A 23,108-nucleotide genomic window follows, 5' to 3' on the forward strand; every position below is an offset into this window, starting at 1 on the left:
ACTGCTACTGACTCACTGGATAAATCATACTGAGTCTCTGTCTCAAACAACAAACCATACTACCATAAGTATATGCCTCTTAGCATGAGGGGGAAATACATCTTTGGAAATATGTGTTCTTATATGTGCAATGAGTTCTTGTTCATTTACAAACACCTTCAGTAAGGGTACCATTTGTGCTGGTGACTGACAGTAAAAAGGCAATTAAGTGAGTCATACAATGTCTACAAACTGTCCTTGTGCACATACAGAGAGTCTGAAATTTTCCATTGCCTACTCTTAGTAAGTACTTCACAATATAGACCTGTGGCAAGAAGAGACATTTTATGAGAGGAATAAATAATTTCTCCAGCATCCCATATTCTTTTTATGCTACCTCATTAGTAAAAACAAAGTTTCAGAAGCGAGTGAAGCCCAGTTTTCTTCCTAAAAACAAAAATTACTATTTCTCTTTTGGCAAAACACAAATGCCATGAGCCCAGTCTTACAGATAGCACTTAGTCCAAATAACCAGAGGTCCTTTGAAATAGAGAGCTGACCTCACCAGGATGTCTTCCCAAGCCTCACCTCCAAATAGTAATGCTGGCTTTATTGAAAATCCTAGTTTAGGTGAAGGTGTTTTTGTCCCACTACTATTTTATAATCCAGTTAGCTTTCCCCAAGAGATTGAGTCAAAAAAATTATTTTTTACCAAAACCAAATCAGATCCACAAAAATAGAATACCAATAAAAGGCAGTGTGACCCAACTAAAAATAGAAGTATTACTGAAGCCAACATACCAAACATACCTGCCAAACATTCTTATTACAAAATGATATTGTCATTTAGGATTAGCATTGCCAAAACCCTTAAGCATTTATGGACACCAGGTGAACCACTAGCTAAACAACATTAGCAGCATAAACAGATATCCAAGAACTAAGATAATACTTCTGAAACCACCTCACTTCAATAATTAAACAGCAGATATTGTTGAGCATCTATCACTCTGTGCTAGACACTGCGCGAGGTGCTAACAATTCAGCGAACAAACCATGACCTGTGGCTTCGTGAGCTCCCAAACCAGGGGGTCAACAGTTATTACTCGAGTCAGCTAACAAATGAAAACTTAGACCTGAGAAGAGAGCCAAATGGAAGTAAAGCATATGTAAGAAACATATGAGAAGCCACAACACAAGAAACCTGACCTGGCCTAGGGTACACAACTGAGGCTCAGTTGGGAGGTGACTCAAAAGAAGGGGAGAAGGTACTCTGACAGAGACATTCCATGGACAAAGGCGCCAGGGCAGCAGTAAACAGAGTCTGGGATTACAGTTCTAACTAGGAGAGTGAGTGAGAGAGAGAGAGAAGACCACCCAGGCTCTAAGAGCCCATTTTTAAATGAGGATGATAGGCAAGAGAGGGTTGGTCATAGGACGAGGATACTTTCTTTGGAAAGCAGTTGCCTAAAACAGAATAAAAAACAGGTAGATTTCCTTTCAGTCTCTTTCGAGAGAGTGAAACAGAGTACAATGGCTAAGGAATTTCCTCACTGAGCCAGGATGATTTAAACATCCACCAAATCCCAGGAGTTATAAACTTTCTTCCACACTCAGGCCTAATGGGAAGGATACTTTAAATCACCTTCTATACACATAAAACCTACATATAATAATTCTTTTAAAAAATAGTTTGCAGCCCTGACCAGGTGGTTCAGTTGGTTGGAGTGTCACCCCAGACATCAAAAGGTTGAGGGTTTCACCCTCGGTCAGGGCACATTCGGGAGGCAACCGATCAGTGTCTCTCTCCCCACCCTCCTGCGTCTTTCTCAAATCAGTAAACATATCCTCAGGTCAAAGTTTGAAAAAAGAAAAGTTTGCAGATGATATCATGTATATAGAAAAAGTTTTAAATTCACTAAAAATAGTATTTGAGCTAATAAACAAGCCTGGTGAGGTGATATAGTACAAGATCAACATTAAAAAATTTTTATTTCTAAACTACAATGGCTCAGTGGGTGAAAGCATCATCCTGATATGCCAAAGTTGCTGGTTCAATCCCAGGTCAGGGAACATATAAGAATCAATCAGTGAACGCATGGGTGAGTGGAGCAAACTGATGTTTCTCTCTTGGAAAAAAAAGTATATATATACGTATATCAATCAATAAATAAAAAAATAAAATAACTTAAAAATTTTTATTCTATAGATTGGCAATGAATGCTGCATTCTACTGTGCATATTGTGCTCCCATGTATAATGCACACCCATGTTTTTCTGTGCATTGCACATGGGATTATTATGCCCATTATTATACCCATGGGTATATAATCAGTATACCTATGTATAATGTGCATCTTTGTTTTTCCCTCAAAAATCTGGGTGAAAAAGTATGCATTTTACATGGCGATAAAGTCCAGAACTTCTACCCTGAAAACAGTAAGTGTTGAAAAAAATTAAAGATCTAAATAAATGGAAAGACCCTACGCTCATGGATCGAAGAACTTAACGTTGTGAACATGGCAACGCTCCTAAACTGATCTATCTCTCAACACAATCCCTGGGCACAATGCCAGGTGCCTTTTTTTTTTTTTGCAGTAGATGATTCTAAATTTCATATGGAAATGCAAAGAATGCAAAGAAGAAATAATCTTTAAAAGGAGCGAAGTTGGAGGGCTCATGCTCCCTGATTTCAAAACTTACTACAAAGCTACTTTAATCAAAACTGGCATAAACTCGAATCAATAAAACAGGATTCAGAAACCAGAAATACAATGGTGCATTTACAGTCACGTGATTTTACACAAGCTGAACACCTACTTTATACCATACACAAAAATTAAATGGGTGATAGAACTAAGGTAAGCGCTAAAACTGTAAAACTCTTAAAAGAAAATATACGATTAAATCTTTGCGCCCCTAAGGTCAAGAACAAAGCCAAAAAACTAATACACTCCAACTCACTATAAAGCTATAGTAATCAGGACTGGAGTAGTGCTGGAAGAATAGACAAATGGATTCAGTGAAACAGAACAGAGAGCCTAAAAATAGACGCACATAAATGTAGTCAAAGGATCTTTGATAAAAGAGCAAAGGCAATATAATGCAGAAATGACAATCTTTTCCATTTTATTTTAATCTTCACCTGAGGATATGTTTATTGATTTTTGACAGACAGAAAGGGAGGAAGAGAAGGATAGAGGGAGTGAGGGAAACATCAGTATGAAAAAGAAACTTTAATCAGCTGCCTCTCAAACACACCACGACCTGGGATTGAACCCACAGCCTCGGTATGTGCCCTGACCAGGAATCAAACCTGCAACCTTTTTTGGTGTATCAACAACACTCCAACCCACCCAGCCAGGGCAGAAGTGACAGTCTCTTCAACAAATGATGCTGAAACAACTGGACAGTCACATGCAAAAAAAAAAGATTATCCAGAACACATACCTTATACCTTTCACAAATATAAACTCAAAATAAATCACAGACCTAAATGTAAAACACAAAATTTATAATATTCCTAGAAGATAGTAGGAGAAAAACTAGGTGGCCTATGGCTTGGCAATGACTTTTAGATATGACACAAAAGGCACGATCCATGAAAAAAAGAACTGATAAGATGAACTTCATTAAAATTAAAAACTTTTGCTCTGTTTTTGGGAACCATCCCGCCTGGTTTCAGGAACTGTAGCCTCACTAACAGGCGAGAGGGCCCCAAGGCTGGCGCTGAGCAAGGAGGCCTTGGAAAAATAGGCCACTGAGGAGACAAAACCTGTCGCCCTGGAAGGGGCTCAGCCCCTGCCTCCCTCACATCAGGGCCTGCTTGGCCCTGGAGAATGGTTGATTAGTCAATGACGGGTAAGACCCCTGGATGGCAGGGGCAACCTAAGACAGGCACAGTTGCATGGGGGCCATCAGGGAAGGACTTGGGGGACACGGAGAAGGGGCAAAAGACCCTCACCCCTCAGCTTTGTCATGGCCAGAGTCCTCATTCTATCTGAAAGAAGTCTCCTTATCTCTTGGCTGCTCTGCTCCACACGCCTGACCAGGTCAGTGAAACAATACTAAAGGCAGGTACAGCCCCAAACTGGATCAGGTGGTTCCCCGGGGGGCAATTAGTCCTGGAAAAAGGATGCATTAAATCCTATGAAACTTACGTTGCTAAGAATGTCCTCAAGTTAATGAGTACTGATGTTTGGGGAGTAAAGGATGAGATCAGTTTCCCAGGTTTCAGGGCCGAATGGGTGCCACCCTGTCTACCAGACCCTGACCTGAGGCAAATCTCTGTGTTCCTTCAATTGTTACCTATGATCTCCATCTGTTTTCTGTAAACACAGCTCTTCGGCGTTGATTGATGAGCTTTGCATGCATGCTGTATACCCCTATGCATATCGTCCTCAATAAAAGCCACTTCAAGAGAAGGGCTGGGGCATTCTCCACTAGAGGGAATTGCCATCCCCTTTTCCTAGCAGACTGAGAGTGTCTGGAACAACTTTCTTCCTCATCCATGGTGACTGCGGGGGGTCTCTGTGGGATGCGGTACCACCCTCACCTGGCCCGAACAGGGACCCCATACTCTGTGAAAGACAATGTCAAGAAAATGAGATGATACACTACAGACTGGGAGAAAATGTTTGCAGAAGACACTTCCGATGAAAGAGTTATCCAAAATATACAAAGAACTCTTAAGGTCGAACAGTAATAAACAGCTTGATAAAAAATGGGCCTAAGACCTTAACAGACACCTCATCAAAGAAGACATACAGATGCAAAAAAGCAATTCAAAAGATGCTCCTCACCATACGTCATCAGGGAAATGCACATTAAAATAAGATATCACTACACATCTATTAAAATGTCCAAAATCCAGAACACTGAGAGCACCAAGTACTGGTGAGGATGTAAAGCGACAGGAACTCTCATCCACTGCTGGTGTAAATACAAAATGTTTCAGTCGCTTTGGAAATATTTGTCAGTTTCTTACAAAATTAAAATACTCTTCTGTGATCCTTGGTATTTACTGACCTAAAGAAGTTGAAAATTTATGTTCACACAAAAACTACATATGGATCTTTCTTCATAACTGCCAAAACTTGAAAGCAATCAAGATGTTCTTCCATAGTTAAATGGATAACTATCATCCAGGCAATGGAATATTATTCAGTGATAAAAAAAGAAAAGAGCTATCAAGCCCTGAAGAGACACGGAGAGACTTTAAAAGCATATTAAGTGAAAAAAAGCCACTTTGAAAGACTACATACCATCTGATTCCAACCACATATCATTTAGGAAAAGAAAAATCTATGGAAACAGTATAAAGATCAGTAGTTGCCAGGGGTGTAGTGGGAGAAAAACTTGGCAGACACCTCCTTAACCAAGTGATCAATGTAGACACTCCCACAATGGGACAAGATGACACCATGTGCCTCCTGCCATAAAGTACTGAGAAGGAGACAACGTCATTACTATGGTATAGTCCTACAAAAAGCAAGTAACCTGAATCTAATCACAGGGAAACATCACATAGACCCAAAATGAGGTATAATCCTCACCCAAGGACATGCTTATTGATTTTAGAGACAAGGGAAGGGAAGGAGAAAGAGAGGGAGAGAAACATCAATCAGTTGCCTCTTGTATGCACTCTGACCAGGGACCAAACTGGCAATCTAGGTATGTGCCCTGACTGGGGATCGAACTATGCTCCAAACAACTGAGCCACACCAGCCAGGGCGAGGGACATTTTTAAAGCATTAACTTGTAGTCTTCAAGTATGTTGAATTCATGAATGACAAGACTGAAAACCTGTTCCAGATCAAAGATAATTAGGATAACTAAATATAAGGTACTGAACATAGCTAAAAAGGGTATTACTGGGACAACTGACAGAATTTGAATATGGACTGTTAATCTAATTATATTATATTGACATTTAATTTCTTGATTTTGAAAACTGTACTATAGTTTTTCAAGACATTCTGTAAGAACCACAGACTTCAAAATTCTTAATCACAGGAAAACCCACAGGCAAGTATTCAGAAGTAAATGGGTATAATATGTGCATCTGTTCTCAAATGGTTCAGGAAGAAGAATGAATTTAAATATATCCATAAACATATATGAGTACAAATGTGTGTGTGTAGGGAGAAGAAAACTAAATGGGACAAAATACAAAATGTTAATGTCAGTGAATCCTGATAAAGGGAATATGACAATTCTTTGAACTACTCTTGTAGTATTTCTATATTTTTAAAATGACATCAAAATAAAAATATACAATAAAGAAAGGTTACAAAAAATTGTAAATTATAGATGAGGATTGACACTGATAATGTAATACAGCCTCATTTAACATTATACCATTCTAAATGATCACATATATTTGATTAAAAAAATACTCATTATTTTACAAGGTCTAACTACTATTCATCTGTCTATCCTAAAAGAAACACCATTTTTTTAAAGCCATCAACATAATATAGGGTGGAGCAAAAGTGTGTGTACAGTGGTTTGCATGGAAAATAATAATTAATAAATAATAACATAAGAATAAACTGTTTCACAGTCCCAACTGTAAATCTACTTTTGCTCCACCCTGTATATATATTAACTAAGTTAAATTTGATCATTAGACCCTCTTCAAGGTACAAAAGCTAAATAATTATTCAATTCTCCCCCTCTGACTGAATAAATCTCAAGTAATTGCTAAGATTAGAAATTATGTCAGACAGAACTGGAATTTTTGAAACTAATTCCTCTCACCTATGGTTCAGCAAGCCAGCAAAGGGCTGCTACACAATATCATAGTCATGTAAAAACTCACTGTAAGCCAGGAAGCAGAATATCCCAAGTCAAGATGGAGAGCTACTTCTCTTCAAACGAGCAGTTACTTCCTTTAGCAACATTGTTCCTATGCTTATAATTTTTAGATGACAGTTTTTCCAAATAACTAAACACTTTGTAAAAATATCTTACCTTTAGACAAACTGTATTCAAACTCCCAGAACAGTCTTCATTTACAAAATAGTCACACTCCAGCCAACTATGTTTTTCGCTAAAACAGAGACTTTAAAGTTGGCTAAAATATATGCATTGTGACTTCTGTTGATTTTCCCTACATATATAATTAATGTTTTGATAGCTCCATATGACCTGTTACTTTGTAAATTTGTCTCAAAGTTTTTCAACGTCTTTTTACTAACAAAAACTGAAGCAAAATTTATACTCAACACACTAAGGGGAATTTTTTTTAAGTGCATATTAGAAATTCTTATGTGCCTCTTAACAACCAAAATAAATAAATATGCAATAAAGCTATAATATTGATTGTTAGGAGAAAGATGATTAGAGACTAGGGATAAAAGGAGAAAGTCATAACCCTCTGGTAAGCTTTGCCCACAGAGCAGCAGTTCACTATAACTACCTTTAGGAAAGGGCTGTTAAAATAAACTTACTATAACTTCCTGTACCACAGAGAGTATGTCAGATCAAGAAAAAAGAGCACATGCAGGTAGCTAGCTGATGAACTTCTTTATTCAAGGAGACTATTAGGGGCTCAACATATAGTGTATAACTATTGAGTATTATAAATGCATTGTTTCATTTAATCCACTTAACAATCCACACCCCCATTTTACATTTGGAAAAACTGAGACTCAGGTTAAGTAATTTGCTTTTGATCAGCTGAGACTGAACCTAGATGTGCTGGACTCAATGTGACACAAATGAGAGCAACTGCGCAGCACCACTTTCAATCTCTATCAATGGGCAGCAAGTCTTCTGGAAGAGCAAATTGTAAACTCTAAGCTAAAGAGGTGCTTTCCAAAATACAAACTTCCGCACTTCAGTAACTGATTAAAAGAGCAGATATTTCAATTTGTAACCTAATCCATTTAAAGTGCTTTTGTATTACTAATAAATAATTTGCTAGAAATAAAATTTTTGTATTTTTCAATTGGGAAAGATCTTCAAAGAATAAACATTACTACCTTATTACTTACACTTGTACAATACTGTCACCATATAAATCAAGTTAGAGAACACCAAACTGGCCTCAAGGAAAAGTCAATCAAAAAATCCAGGGGACAGCAGGGTGGGCTGTAAGAGGGTACAGGAGGGATAAATGATAATATAAAAATAATACAATAAAAAAATGTAAAAAAAATAATAATTCCAAGTCATTACATCTACAAGGAGAAAATGATTCGTTGCTTGATAGAATTATACTTCCTATCTTTCTCCTTTTCCTGCCTAAGTGTAATTGCTCCTCCTTTAGGGAGCAAGAGTACCAATATCCAGCCAAGTTTTCCCTTTAGTCAACCTTCTTCTACAAAGTTGTAAATGTAATTTTAAATCCCCTAAGTAGTCCACTGCACTGTGTATTATAAAATAAAAGAATTCCACTTCTAAAAACACTTGTTTTCTTTCAACATGTTTCACAAACCACAGAGACAAGGTACTTTCAGCCATAACTGTCATCTATTCAGTTGTTAAAGGATATAATTTGGAGGAAGGAAGTTCCAGCTTAAGACCTGATTGGCGAGTGCAAGGTAACGCTGAAATACTGAGGACATCTGAGCACTGAGGTTTTCCCGCCTGCTGAACTCCTGAAGAACTTCTACCGTCAACACGAAGATCTGACGAAGGTCTTCTTCCTGCAGTAAGTCAGAAATATTTTTATGTCAAAAGCTTATTCAAAATGCATTCCCTTTTAGAACCATAAAAGAAAAAAACCAAAAACCTTAATATTGTCAATGGAAAACACTGTTTCTTTAGGAACATTTTCCATTTTCAGGCCTGCTCATAGTTTTCACCACAGTGAGCTTTCAAGTGACACCAGTTTGAACACACTTAATGTGACATGAATGCTAGTCTGTGGAGAGGCGAATCTGACAACTAGACAGAGCTGGAGGGGTCAGTTGATCTAGTGCAGGGCCCTCGGATTTAAGCCAGTGCCTTCACATAACTTTACTTCAGAGACAAACAATACACACAAGACAAAGAGCCCACACCATCTGCAATAACATTTTAAATACACAGCCCTCATGGGCATTCTGCCAGGCCTATTTTTAAGGCCAGTAAAGTCCCACCAATTGAAGCAATGATATCTAAACACTGTAAGAACAAAATAAATAAACTAAGAATCTTTATAGTAGTATTTCCTTTTTGTTCTGTTTAAACACTAGCATTAAACAAGTATCTTTAACTTGTCATCTATGTTCACCAACCCTATCATTTTATTATATCCTATGAAATCACGACACAAACCTTCAGGGGCAGGCTGTCATTTAACCAGATGAAATAAGTGTTCACATTGCACTGGGAACAGATTGTATAAAAAGTGAACAATCTGATAATTAAAACATAAGAACAAAAGTACCAATACCTGAAAAACTCTTTTGCAGTTACCATGGAACTCCATACTCAGTCCAATGTTGCTAGTTTTACTTGAACTTGAGAATTCACTCAATAGTGCAGTCAGAATAGAACAAGCCAGAGTTTGCTGTAATTATTGGATAAGAAATAATTAAGAGGCATTATTTTCCTCATGCTTTGTTCAAACAAAATGAAACATTTTCTATGTTTAGATCTTCCAGTCAGATGGACAGAATAATGATTGACTCTGCTTTCCAAGAGGTCAAGTTCTTTCTCAATTCTAGTCACCCAAATCCATTTAAGACCTGAACTCAGTTCATACTCCTAACTCCATCATGGAGTGCAAGTGATATTTTAGAATGATCAATGTTTAATTTATTGTCTCATTTAATTCACACAACAATCCACACCCCATTTTACTTTTGAAAGAAGTGAGATTCAGAGACATAAAGAGTGAATGACAGCTGAGATTCAGCCCACCTCTGTCTATGCTCAAATGAGGATAATGTGTATTTCCAAACAGATGAAAAGCAAAAAGTTAATAGTCTCCAAAGTATTAGACAGGTAGTACTCAAAAGTTTTTAAAATTGAAATTAAGATTTTCCTTCTCGATGGCTCTATCCAACAGATACCTAGTATCAACTCATTGTTTTTATTCACAACCTATTTAGAGTCAAGGTGCCATGGATGAAGAGGATACAAATTCTTCTGGCACATTTCCAGGGGTTAAACAGAAATATGCTCACTACCTCTGAACAACTAAAGATTAAAGTCAAGATGATACTATTTATGCAAGCTTACACAACAGCTGAACAGTCATCCCACCCACCAACTGCCACATCTTTGTTCAGAAATGCTTCTGATGTCGGTACCTTAACCATACAGATACTTATCTTGGCAAATCTTAGCAAACATACATAAAACCAAATTCCCAAAGACTGCCATGAGTTGCCAGAGTTGCTATTTGTTGAAGCTGAATGATGATTACATGAGTTACCGATAAAATATACTATTTTGTCTATTTTTGCATGTGTCTGAAATTTTCCCCTACAACTGTAAAAAAAATTAAATTCTTATTTGCCTCAATCTCAACATTGTAATTTTACCTTAAAAGGTACATTTTTTTAAAGTATAAAAATGTCCCTTCTTCCACAAATGTCAAGAGAAGTGTACAAGTTTAACTGCCTTTGGCCCTGGGCACGTGGAGGAAGAACCTGATCAGAGACCAGGCACTAAGGAGCCTCTTAGAGAGAAAACAGTTCATCAGACACTCATTTCATTTTACAATATAAAGGGATCTTAGAAACTCATCAAGTACAATCCCTTCATTTTTTTAGTTAACAAAAATGTAACTAAAAATTAGTTTCTTTTAAAATGGTATATTAATGATTATAGTGCCACCAATCAAAACTTCTCAGATACATTTAAGTAACATTAGGATCAACTATGAACACAGTTTTTAAATACAGCTGGGCTTTAGTGAGAAGAATAGGTATTAAATTCAAATTAATGAAATTCAAAGGGAAAAATTAACTCTTAAGAATCTAACACAATGTATTACAAGCTCCTATGATTCTGAAAATAATGTTTAGTATCCCATATTTTTATGTCTTTTAGTCTTAGTTTTCTTCCTGTCCTTTCTAAATATCTCACTGAATAGAACATTATGAACCCAGAGTATGCATTAAACACAAACTTATTCTTATAAATAAGTGTCTATAATAGTTTTGCACAAGTAATTTGCAACTTGCCACAAACTGCTGTGTAGTACCAACCTATATTCATCACAAAATGGCATTTTTTTTAACTATAATCATATTCCGATTTTCAGTAACACAGCTCTAATGATTGAAATGTGTACTGCCCTGGCCAGGTAGCTCAGTTTGTTAGAGCCTTGTCCCCATACATCAAGGCTGAGGGTTCAGTTCTGGTCAGGGCACATACAAGACACAACCAATAATTGCATTAAATAAGTGGAACAAATCCATGTTTTAGTCTCTTACTCAAGAAATTTGAAAAAGAAAAAAAATTTTTTTAAAGACTCCTGACTGGTGTGGCTCAGTTGGTTGGAACATCCTCCTATAAACCTAAAGGTCACAGGTTCAATTCCTGGTCAGGGAACACACCTAGGTTGCAGGTTCAGTCCCTGGTGGGGTCTCATATGAGAAGTAATGAATCCATGTTTTTCTCTCACATTAATGTTTCTCCCTCTCTCTCCCTGTCTCCCCTTCTCTCTAAAATCAATAAGCATGTCCTTGGGTGAGACAAGGGAGGGAGGAAGGAAGTTGTACTCACAACAAATCTTTACTTTTGTGTGAAATAAACATTTCCTAAGATTACATGCATTTGTTATGGTCAAGACCCAAAAAAATGAGTAAAGGAAAAGAGCAGTAGCAATGAAAGGTGAGGACCTTTCTGAAGTTAAGACTGCTCAGAAAAAGTTGAGACTTTTCCATGTGTCTCCTTTACCAACAAATTGTATCAGACACATGAACCTTCAATGGGATGAGATTTCTTTTGAGATGTAGCAATAAAGACATCTCTCCAAAACAGCAGACTTTCACTCTAAGGAAGTACTAATTCACCCATAAAAGTACTTTTTTAAAAAATCCTCACTCAAGGACATGCTCATCAGTTTTAGAGGGAAAGAAACAACAATGTGAGAGCGAAACATCAATTGGCTGCAGCTGCCTCTCACACTTGCCCTGATGAGGGACAAAACCTGCAACCCAGTCATGTGTCCCAACCAGGAATCAAATCCATGACCCTTTGGTCCACAGGACAATGCTCCAACCAACTGAGCTATACCAGTCAGAGCAGGAAAGTACATTCTTAATCCATAATTAAAACAAAACACAGTCTTACTACAGACTTAGCTCTCTGTAACATTGTTTTTCAATTAACATTTTCTTCTTACAAAAATAATGTATCTCCAACCTTAAAAAATTAAAAAAGCAAACTGGGAAGTACAGAAAAGCACAAAGGGAATAAAACTATTCACAATCCTACCACCCAGAAGCTATTACTGCTAATATTTGTCCACAGTTTCCCAATGTGTTAATGCACAGGTAATGTTATATACACCATGTCCTATTTTGTATTCTCCTTTCTCCTCTTTATAATTATGAAATAACATAAATTTTAAAAGCAACTGTGTTCTTTTCAAATTTACCCCTCAAAAGACTTAAGAAACACATGAGTATAAATTATGCAAAATGGTTAGAGTTATTACCAAAAATCAAATATTCTGGTTTTAAAGTACCTCAAATTACAAGCTTTCAAAGAAATAAGAGATTTTCATCATTAAAAGATACCAAATACCCTGACTGGTAAGGCTTAATGGATTGCGTGCTGGCCTGCAAAGGGTCGCTGGTTCGATTCCCAGTTAGGGCACATGTCTGGGTTGCTGGCCAGGTCCCCAGTTGGGGGCGTGCAAGAGACAACCACACACTGATGTTTCTGTCCCCCTTTTTCCTTCCTTTTCCCTCTCTCTTAAAAAAAAAAAAAAGGTACCAAATAGTTTAATCACTCCTTGATTTGGAATCCCTGTAAGGACTTGAGAGTAGAGTCATCAATATTAATTATACTATACCACTAACGCTCAAAGGTGCCAAGAGAACAGAAAATCCTGGAGAATAGTGACTGAGTATTGATAGTACATTAAAAGAGCAAAGCACCTCTGCACATATCAATAGAGTATTCCTCCTATTCCAGAGGAATTAAACACATCACAATGCATGTAAGACTCATTTTCCAATGTGTTCATTTGTTTTCAGTATTTAATTATCAATTAAATTAAATCTCCTTAAAATAAAGTTACTCTCACAGTAGGTACATTATAATGACAATATCTGGGAAACAAACTAAAATGTAATCCTAAAATAGAAAAAGGGACAGCTCCTTCTCAGGAGATGTCGGGAGAGAGAGAGAGAGAGAAGGGGAAGCATCCAATCTGCCTATGTGAGGTCACAAGTGTTTGTTTTTCTTACCCTGTAGAAGAAGGTTCCTCTGTGCTTGCTTCAGACTTGTAGATCTTTTTTTTTTTAAGATCTTCTAATTTATTTATTTTTAGGGAGGAGAAGGGAGGGAAAAAGAGAGGGAGGGAAACTTCCATGTGTGGCTGCCTCTCATGCACCCCTCCACCGGGGACCTGGCCCACAACCCAGGCATGCGCCCCACACTAGGAATCGAACAGGTGACCCTTTGCTTCACAGGCTGGCACTCAATCCACTGAGCCACACCAGCCAGGGCAGATGTGTAGATCGTAATGGTTAGCCCAAGTACATTACCTCTGAACCCCTCTCACCGATCAGTACCGTCAAACACTGCCTCTATGCCCCATCATAGTCAGGGCTAGATAATATTTCTGTACTGGATACAGTGACTCTGATACTCAAACAGGTCAAAAACAAAAACTTTTCTAAATAATTTAGAGTGGTGAATTTCAATGAAATCTGATCCAAGATGACTGACTGACTGATTGATAAACAGGAGACCATGAGATTGTCTACTAAAGTTTACAGGGATTGGGCTACTATAAATACCATTAGTTCAAGTCTGAGACTTATAAATAATCAAAAAGAATTAAGTGAGAATCTGTTCATTTTCCAAATGCAGCGAACATTTTTAATGGAACTTACTTCAAGTAAATGTTCCCAAAACACATTTCTAAGGCACTTAACTATCTGATATGCAATATAAATACTTGGAATCTACTAACATGCACAGGCTTCACATGCCATGACCAAGCGGCACCAGAGCCCAAGCTTTTTGGTTACATCACACCCATTTTCCTCAGCCGTCCTTGGTTGGTGTCACACATGCTGTAGCAATGTGACTATAGTACTAAGCAGCCTTCCTAAATTGATAATTCTCATTCCCAACAAGTTAGAAATCAAATTATTAAAACTATATCCCAAATAAATTCTAAATACTGCTGGACTCTTTCCAAGAACCCCACTGCGTATCCAAACTTTTGGCCTCTCTGAGCCACACTGGAAGATGAAGAGTTGTTTTGGGCCACGCATTAAATACACAAACAGTAACAAAAACTGACGAGCAAAAAACAGATTTTAGGTATATTTACAATTTTGTGTTGGGCCACATTCATAGCCATCCTGGGCCACATGTGGCCTGTGGGCCACAGGTTGGACACCCCTGGAAGTTTAAACAAAGAGTCAGGAAACCTGGGTCACAACAGTCCAGGATTTGCCACTTTAGGTACCTGAGAGCAACTCACTTCTGCCTTGGCCTCACTCTTCTCATCTACAAAAAGTGTTACCACGCTCTGCCCTGCCTAATTCATAGAATTGTCCTAAGGTTCAAATTAAATCATGCAGGTAAAAGTACCATACATTTATATAAGGTAAAGAAGCAAAAGGATTTTATCATCATCATAAAAAATAATCACCTAGCCCTGACCAGTGTGGCTCAGTTGGTAGGGCATCACCTCCCAAAGTGAAAGGTCACCGGTTCAATCCCTGGTCAGGGCACATGCCTGGGTTTCAGGTTCAGTCCCCGGCTGCAGTGCATGCAAGAATCAACCTGGAGACATTTCTCACTCACATCAATGTTTTACTCACTCCCTTCTCCTCTCTCTAAAAATTAATAAATATTTTTTTAAAAATCATCTATTTTGGCTTTTTTGGTCCTACCTCTTAATTATCTACATTGCAGCAAATTAAAAACACAAGATAGGTAATCAATTAATTAGGGGAAGCTGTAACAAAAACAGCACTAAAGTAAAGTAGATGCTCAGTAAATGTTACCTGGATTAATGAGTCACCTTTATCTCTGCACCCAACACTAAATTAACACAAAAGAAAAGTGAAAAATGAATACATGATGTACTCCCTACATTTTTAGCCATTGATAAATTTCAAAAAGAAAATTTAAACTATAGAACAAGCAGAAGAAATTCAATGAGACCTCAAGGTTATAAAATAGTCTAATCTGTTCACTTTTATTGCAAGTACTGAAAATCCACAAGTTAATTCACTAACAACTAAGTAACTGTTGTCTTCACATTGAAGTCTTAACAGCAGCATTCTTATTTCTAGTAAAAGCCATTAATTTCATGATAGTGAAAAATATCCCTAAGAGATAGCTTGCCTTATTCACCAGGTTACTACTGCAAACATAAGCTACTCAAACACTAATCCCAGCTGACAAAATAAAATACCCTTGTTCAGAGAGAGGACTGTCTCTTATTATAGCCTGGCTCTTATCCTGAGAGCTTTACTACCAAGAATAAACCTTATGAAATGCTGCCATACACACAGACTTCCAGCTGCTCCTCTAAGCAAACATCAATGAGACTTGTGGTAAGAGAGAGAAAGCTGGTATCACATCCAGGGCAGCACTGATGTAGACAAGTGAGTTTCTCACCCATTTCCCTCTCACATGGCAAAGAGGAAAAAAGGAGACTTAAATGCTAAACTAAACATTAAAAGTGATTTAATGTATGCCTACTTTCAAAGGCAATAAACATGCAATAGATTAAAAATTTGCTTAAATGTTGATTTCAAATAAAAATATTTAGCTGCTTTCCTTAAAGTCTCCATATCTATCCTCCTCAAACGAGTAGACAGTAGATCTGACCTTTGTAAACTACAATGCAGTAACCTCAGCAATCTTCACAGACATAGAAGGAAAACAGCCTGTCCACAGTAACAGGCATGAAACAATCTATTATTTAATAACTGTACTCACATAATTACTTTAAGAATACATCACAATACATGGAAAACTGTACTATCTAAACAATATAATCTCCTGTGCTGGCTGGTGTGGCTCAGTGGCTTGAGCTCCCACCTGTGAACTTAAAAGTCATCAGTTCAATTCGCATTCAGGCCACATGTCTGGGTTGTGGGCCAGGTCTCCAGTAGGGGGCATATGACAGGCAACTGATCAATGTTTCTCTCCCTTCCCCTCTCTCTAAAAATAAATATAATCTTTAAAAAAATAATATCATCTCCTTAGAAAATACTTTATGAATAAGATACTCTTACATAAAACTATCTGTAGAGAATCAAGACTATAAAATATTTCTTAGAGCATTTATAGTAGAGCTTATGTTGGCTTCCTACTTTTTCACATAAACAATTAGTTTTCACTCATGAATAACAACATATATGCCTTCTTCTGATTTTCGATACTTAAAATATTATTTGATAGAAAAAGATAATTTACCACTTGTCGGTATGCCTCAGCTGATTGGGACATCATCCCCAAAGCTTCTTGGGTTCAATTCCCATACAGGGCACATACCTAGGTTGTGGGTTCATTCCCCCATCAGGGTGCATACAGGAGGCAATCAATCAATGTTTCTAACACCGAGTTTCTCTCCCTCTTTCCCCCTGCCCCCACCTTCCCCTCTCTAAAATCAACAAGTATGTCGTTGGGTGAAAATTTAAAAAAATCTATCTACACACACACACACACACACGCACGCACGCACGCAAGAAAAAGAAAAAGATAATTTAGCCGCGTTCTTGCCCTAAGATCATCTAAGTAAAGGGGTGAGTCACTGGGGAGATCCACACTTGCTGAATGCTTACTAAACTCATTGGGTGCTCTCTCCTTTGCTGGGCCCCCCTTAAGTGCGTATCCACAATAAAAATAGGCATGTCATACTATACTTCCCCCGAACTTACATAAATATGTATGTTAGACTAGTACCATAAGGGGACAGACCACCAAAAAATATGCTTAGGGAGGGAAAGTGAAAGCCAGACTACAGTTTCTGGCAATGAAGACGTGGGGAAAGTTAATCAGTTAACTCATGAGGTCAACCTTCTTTCACTCATAGAAAACCACCAACTATATCCTTTTTTGTAAATCTCTCTTAAAATCATCTTTACAAAGTTTCTAGCCAACACTATATTCACATTCTGAATGTATCATTTTCTCCTCCTATCCAGTCTTTTTTTTCTTAACTTTTAAATCATGTTTATTGTATTACAGTTCTCCCAATTTTTCCCCCTATGTGCTCTACCACCCACCCCACCCTGCCCCCTCTCCTCCACAGTCAATTCCCACTCTGTTGCCCATGTCCATTGGTCATTCATACATCTTCTTTGTTTAGTTCCTTCTCCTACTATACACCATCGTCCTCCTTACCCATGCCCTCTGGTCACTTTCAGCCTCCTCCATGTCTCCATGCCTGTGGTTTCCTAGGTTCGTTAGTTTATGTTGTTGAATAGATTGCACGTACAGGTGAGATCATATGGTATTTGTCTTTCACTGAGTGGCTTATTTCACTTAGCATAATGTTCTCCAGTTCCATCCATGTTGTCACAAAATGTAGAAGTTCCTTCCTTCCTTCTTTTTTTATCTTTTTAATGTAGGTTGATTTTATATATTAAATGTCAAAATCCATTAAAAATATTTAAAAATTTAAATTATAAAGCCTCGGCAATTAAAAACATAACATGAGCACAGAAATAATCAAGTAGATCACTGAAATAAAATGAGTATTCTAAAAATAAACATACTTATCTAACAACGTAATATATGATTAAACTGACATTTCAAATCCATGGGGAAAATAAAGCTTATTCAACAAATAAGGTGCATGGATCACCATTACTTGAAATTAGACAAAAGGAGCCCTATTTCACATATTATACAAAAAATATTCAGGTGAGGTAAAAATCAATATGTAAACTCTAAGGAGTTGTAGGAGAAAATGCACAATAATATTTTTCTTACCCTGAAGTAAAATATTCAAACCCAGAAGCTGTAAAGTACAATACTGATAATATGACAATATTAAACATTTAAGACAATACAGTAATATACATATAAAAAAATTAAAGGCAAGTAATAGAATAGGAAAGTATTTCCAACACATCTAAAAAAGGGTTAACAGTTTTGTTTTGGTTTTTTTAGGGAAAAAATTCTACAAACATTTAATCAAAAAATGGATAAAGAATACCAAAAAGTCATGTAAAGCTTTTTTTAAAAAAATAAAAAGACAAGAAATATACAAAAACAGGTTTAGTTTCAACAAATAATAAAGGAACAATTAAAATAACATCATTGTCACAATCAGATGAATAACTATTAAAAATACTGGTAATATCAAGTATTGGTGACAGTGACAGGAACTGGGTGTTCATAGACTCCTTTTCTTCATTGTCTTGCAATGCTGGTTTGGTGGAGGTGTATTCTTTTAGCCTTCTTTGGTGTGGGAAACTCCTTATTTCACCTTCCATTTTAATTGAGAGCTTTGCTGGGTAGAGCAGTCTTGGTTGCAGGCCTTTGCTTTTCATGGCTTGGAATATTTCTTGCTAGTCCCTTCTGGCTTGAAGTGTTTCTGCTGAGAAGTCAGCTGCTAGCCATACTGGGGCTCCCTTATGTTACTACCTGTTTCTCCCTTGCTGCCTTTAGGATTCTGTCTTTGATATTTGCCATTTTAATGATGATATGTCTTGGAGTGGGCCTCATGGGGTTCCTCTTGAATGGGGCCCGCTGCTTCCTGGACTTGTGTGACTTTTTCTCTCCTCCAATGAGGGAACTTTTCCATCATTACTTTTTCCAACAGGTTCTCTACCTCTTCCTCCTCCTCTTCCCCTTCTGGTATCTCTATTATACAGTATTATTATATTTCAGGTTGTCCTGCATTTCCCTAAATGTCTCTTCATTTTTTTTGAGTCTTTGTTCATTTTCTTGCTCTTTCTGGGAGCTTTTTTCTACGTTATTCTCCAGCTCACTGATTCATTCCTCTGCTTCATCTAGCCTGCTTTTGATTCCTTCTATTGTGTTCTCAATTCAGAAATTGTATTCTTCATTTCCTCTTGACTCTTGATAGTTTCTATGTCCTTTTTCATGTTGATATAGTTTGCAGGAAGTTCCTTGTAGTTTCCCCGTAGTTTTTTTTAAGTCTCTCTGAGCTCACTGAGCTCATTGAGCTTCCCTAGAACTGTTGTTTTGAACTCAATATCTGATGGTCGACTTGTCTATATTTCATTTAGTTCTCTTTATGGAGATTCCTCCTTTCCCTTAGACTGGGGAGTGTTTCTTTGTCTTCCCATTATTTGGGAGACTCTTCTTTTTTGCTTCTGCTTCTTAAATTGATCTTTCTTGATTTCCTGACTTTGTGGTGTGAACTTCTGTGGTAGGAGACTGCTGTTTTTTCTTTCTGGATCTGCCACAGATGATGTCAGATGTTGACCCTGTCTGACCTTAGGCAGTCTGTTCAAGGCTTCCAGGAATCTACTGTCTGTGGCTGTCTCCTTCAGTTGTTAATCTAGTCACTCTGCACTCAGCAGTCAGGCTTACACACCACAGGAAGGGGCAGAGTCCCTCTGGCGGGGGGAGGATTATTGGGTCCTCTCACGCTGTTGCTGCTCAGGGGAGTGGCCTGCCTGATCAAGATGGCTGCTGCTGTATTGGGGAGGAGTCAGCACCGGGATCCCGCCAGCTGCTCTCTCCTTTCTCTCCCCAAAACCTCCTTCCCTAGTCTCTCCTTAGGCATCTCCAGCCCACTCTGAGCCTGCCTTTGCTGGAGCCCAGGGTAAGCAGCTGCAAATAAAAATGTATGCACTGGCCCTTTAAATGGCTCTTTGCATCTCCAGCCACCTGTCTCTGGCAGAGAGCAACCCTCTTTTCGCAGCTGATTGTTTTCTGTGTACTTTTTTAGCTCTGGTGCTGTAATCTGAAGATCCCCACTTATGGTTTAAACCCCGCTCTTCTCAGGGGAATCCAACTGGCTGTTTCAATATCCTTCTGGTGCTGCTGCCCGTGGGTGCACAGCCCACCTTCTTGAGTCTCTACCGCACTCCTTACCAGTCAGGTTGTGCTACAGCTGATTCTTCTGTCTGTCTGAGGTTATAAGGCTCCCTTCTTGCTATTGTTCAGTTATTTGTTTCAGGTAATTTCTCTACAATTTAGTTGTAATTCTAGATTGGTCCTAGGAGGAGGTCAGTGTGACTTCCTCTCACTCCCCTGCCATCTGATTCCCCCTTTCAAATCTTATCCCTATCTCCCACTGCTGTTCATGTCTCTGAGACTAAGAAAACCTTAGGTAAATTCTTGAACCACTCCTACAAATTCTCAACAGCCTGAGGGAGAGCAACAGGGGAACATTAAAACACTTTCCTGGTCTGGAATCTCATTTTGTTTGACCTCCTGGGCAAGGATAACAGGGATGACCACACAGTGCACTGAGCTGGCTGCATAAATGTAGTACTTTTTAAGTTTAATATTTTCAGTGTAGTCACCATAATAAATTCATCTGGCCATCCTGAAATTAAATTAAACCTCCCACCTGCTGCTATAAAAAGTTAACACCATTAAAAGAAATTCAACTTTCAAAAAAATCTTTCTGTTTTGGAGTTTTTCACAATGATACTGAATTTAGCCACTATTCTCAAGTGAATAGAGCAAAATCTTCTCTAACAGTGACATCTGTTTCAAACATTTACAGAACATCAGTTATTTCCTGGTTCAAAAAGTCCAATGCAAGGTTGCATTGGGACAACTTTTTGAAGTTGGGTCAAATTCCCCAGGCAAAGGGAACTGGGGAACTCAATCCCTGTGTCTGCACCCAGTCCTGAGAGAGGTAAGAGACACCTGAGTCTTTGCCTTCAGCGTCCAGGTGCCAAGAAGCTACCTATGGGAGGTGAGGACAGGGCACAGAAATTCTACTAACTATGGAGAAGGCATTAGTTATAAGCACATGGATGTCAAAAGTTACTGGTTTCGTTACTAAAGTTTAAGTCCTGGTCAGCTGCAACAAGCTGGACTCCTTCACTGTGACTGTCACATGAAGCAACATGTCCTTAAGTGTAATCTAACACATAAAACTTGACCTGACTTGGAGTAGTGGACTATGATAACATCTCAAAGTAGCAGCCTAAGCGCCAAACCTTCCCCACTAGCTCTGGCCAGTTGTCTCCACCCCTTGTTCTTCCCTCACCCATCATGACAGCCACCACTGGATGGCACATGGCCACCAGTAACATAATTCACTCAAATAACAAGATTATCACTACACCAGGAGTCCCCAACCTTCAGGCTGTGGATGGGTACCTGTCCAGGCCTGTTAGGAACCAGGCCAATAGCAGAAGGTGAGCTTGAATGTAATGTGCTTGAATCATCCCAAAATCATCCCCTGAACGATGCCCCATCCGTGGAAAAAATTGTCTTCCAGAAAACAAGTCCCTGGTGCCAAAATGGTTGGGGATTGCTGCACTACACAACTAAGGCAGGCAACCCTGAAGCATCAGTGTGCCAAGAGCAAAGCCTTCACCAGAAAAGAAGACCATGTCCACCAAGAGAGAGTTTAAGAGTAACGATTAATATTGGTAAAAAGTAGCTCCCCAATCATTTTTACCTCAATTTTAAATAGAATCTTATTTAAGGACTATTTTCAGGAGAACTTCTCACTACATAAAACAAGCCAAATGACTCAGAAAATGTAGTGATTCAAATGTGCACATGTTGAAGTTAGTTTTATATAAAAAATTAAATTTTACAATACTAAGATTAGGTGAAAAGGTCATAGAATTAGACCACTGGATGATCAGTGTCTCTAGAACTATACTGTCCAATATGGTTGCCACTAGCTACATGTGGCTATTTGAATGTAAATTAATCAAAGTGAAATAAAATTAAAAATTCAGTTCCTCAGTCATACCAGCCACATTTCAAATATTAAGAAGCTACCATGTGGCTGTGTTGTGACCACAGGTTAGAGATAACAAATATAGAACACATGCATGTACTCCTGAGGAATCTGCCACAAGCATGGCATAGAACACAATATTCACAAAGTCAAAAATCAAATGTAAGTAGGAATGCTCTGTACTGTGACTCTGCTGGGAGCTCACTGGTAGCCACAAATGTATAACTCAGCCAAGTGTACACACTAAATGGATGCAGTAATGTATGTAAATTATTCCTCAATAAAGTTGGTAAGGAAAAAAATGATAGACACAGGCCCCCTGATAAATTCCAAAGGAAAAACCAAAAACATCAGGGTTGTACAGGAAGTTCCAAAGTTCTAATAACCTGCTTACATGTTCCGTTATTCGAGGGCCTGTTAGGTCAGTCTGGGGGTCACCGCCAGATTGGTGGTGGGCTAGAGCAGAAGCGAGCACACATTTGTGTGTGGTAAAAGGTGGGGAGAGAAGAGATCCAACACACTGTGAAAAGGAAGGGACAGTGTGCAGCTCCCTAAAATGTACCTCGACCTCCTAACCACAAGCCATCAATAATATGATTAAAATCACAAACTCACTGAAGCTGCAAAGTAATTCATAAAAAGCTGGAAGGTGTACAGCCTCACATAATTTTAGAAAACTACCCAAAATGTTTAAAGACTTAACACCTGAAAATCAGAACAGCCAGGTAGTACCAATCCCAATTCTACATGAGTTAAAAACCATGTAGCTGATAGAAGTCAATCATTCTAGCCAAGAATCACAGCTGATAACTAACACCAACTCCAAGCCCTTAGACTCTGAAGGCACAAAGAGTTCCCAAAAGGTAGACATAAGACTGAAAGGGGAACAAGTCAATTAGGCTCCCCAGAATAATTCAGTCAAGAACAACGGTTCTCAAATTTGTTCAGCTGACAGTGACATATTTTTATATATATATATATATATATATATATATATATATATATATATATATATATATGTAGAGCAACATTAATAGTTATGTTAGAGAGAGATCATTCCATATTTTATTCAAACATTCCTACTATCACTAGAAGTTGTCAAAAGTTAATAAAAAATGTAAGA

The 23,108-nt window shown here is 38.1% G+C and overlaps 1 protein-coding gene across 5 annotated transcripts in view; it reads right to left on the minus strand.

Annotated features, from left to right (window-relative positions):
- Window positions 1-23,108, minus strand: part of XPO4 (exportin 4) — a 133,510-nt gene that overhangs the window by 54,560 nt on the left and 55,842 nt on the right. For all 5 annotated transcript variants that reach the window (XM_054587981.1, XM_054587978.1, XM_054587977.1 and 2 more), the window contains 2 exons: window positions 9,365-9,481; window positions 8,480-8,633 (listed from right to left, as the gene is read on the minus strand). In XM_054587981.1, the coding sequence (XP_054443956.1) occupies window positions 8,480-8,633; window positions 9,365-9,481 (271 nt within the window). The remainder of the gene's footprint in view (window positions 1-8,479; window positions 8,634-9,364; window positions 9,482-23,108) is intronic.

This window comes from Pteronotus mesoamericanus, unplaced genomic scaffold (assembly GCF_021234165.1).
Source record: "Pteronotus mesoamericanus isolate MK-2021 breed Mesoamerican mustached bat unplaced genomic scaffold, CSHL_Meso_final scaffold_125, whole genome shotgun sequence".
NCBI lineage: Eukaryota > Metazoa > Chordata > Mammalia > Chiroptera > Mormoopidae > Pteronotus > Pteronotus mesoamericanus.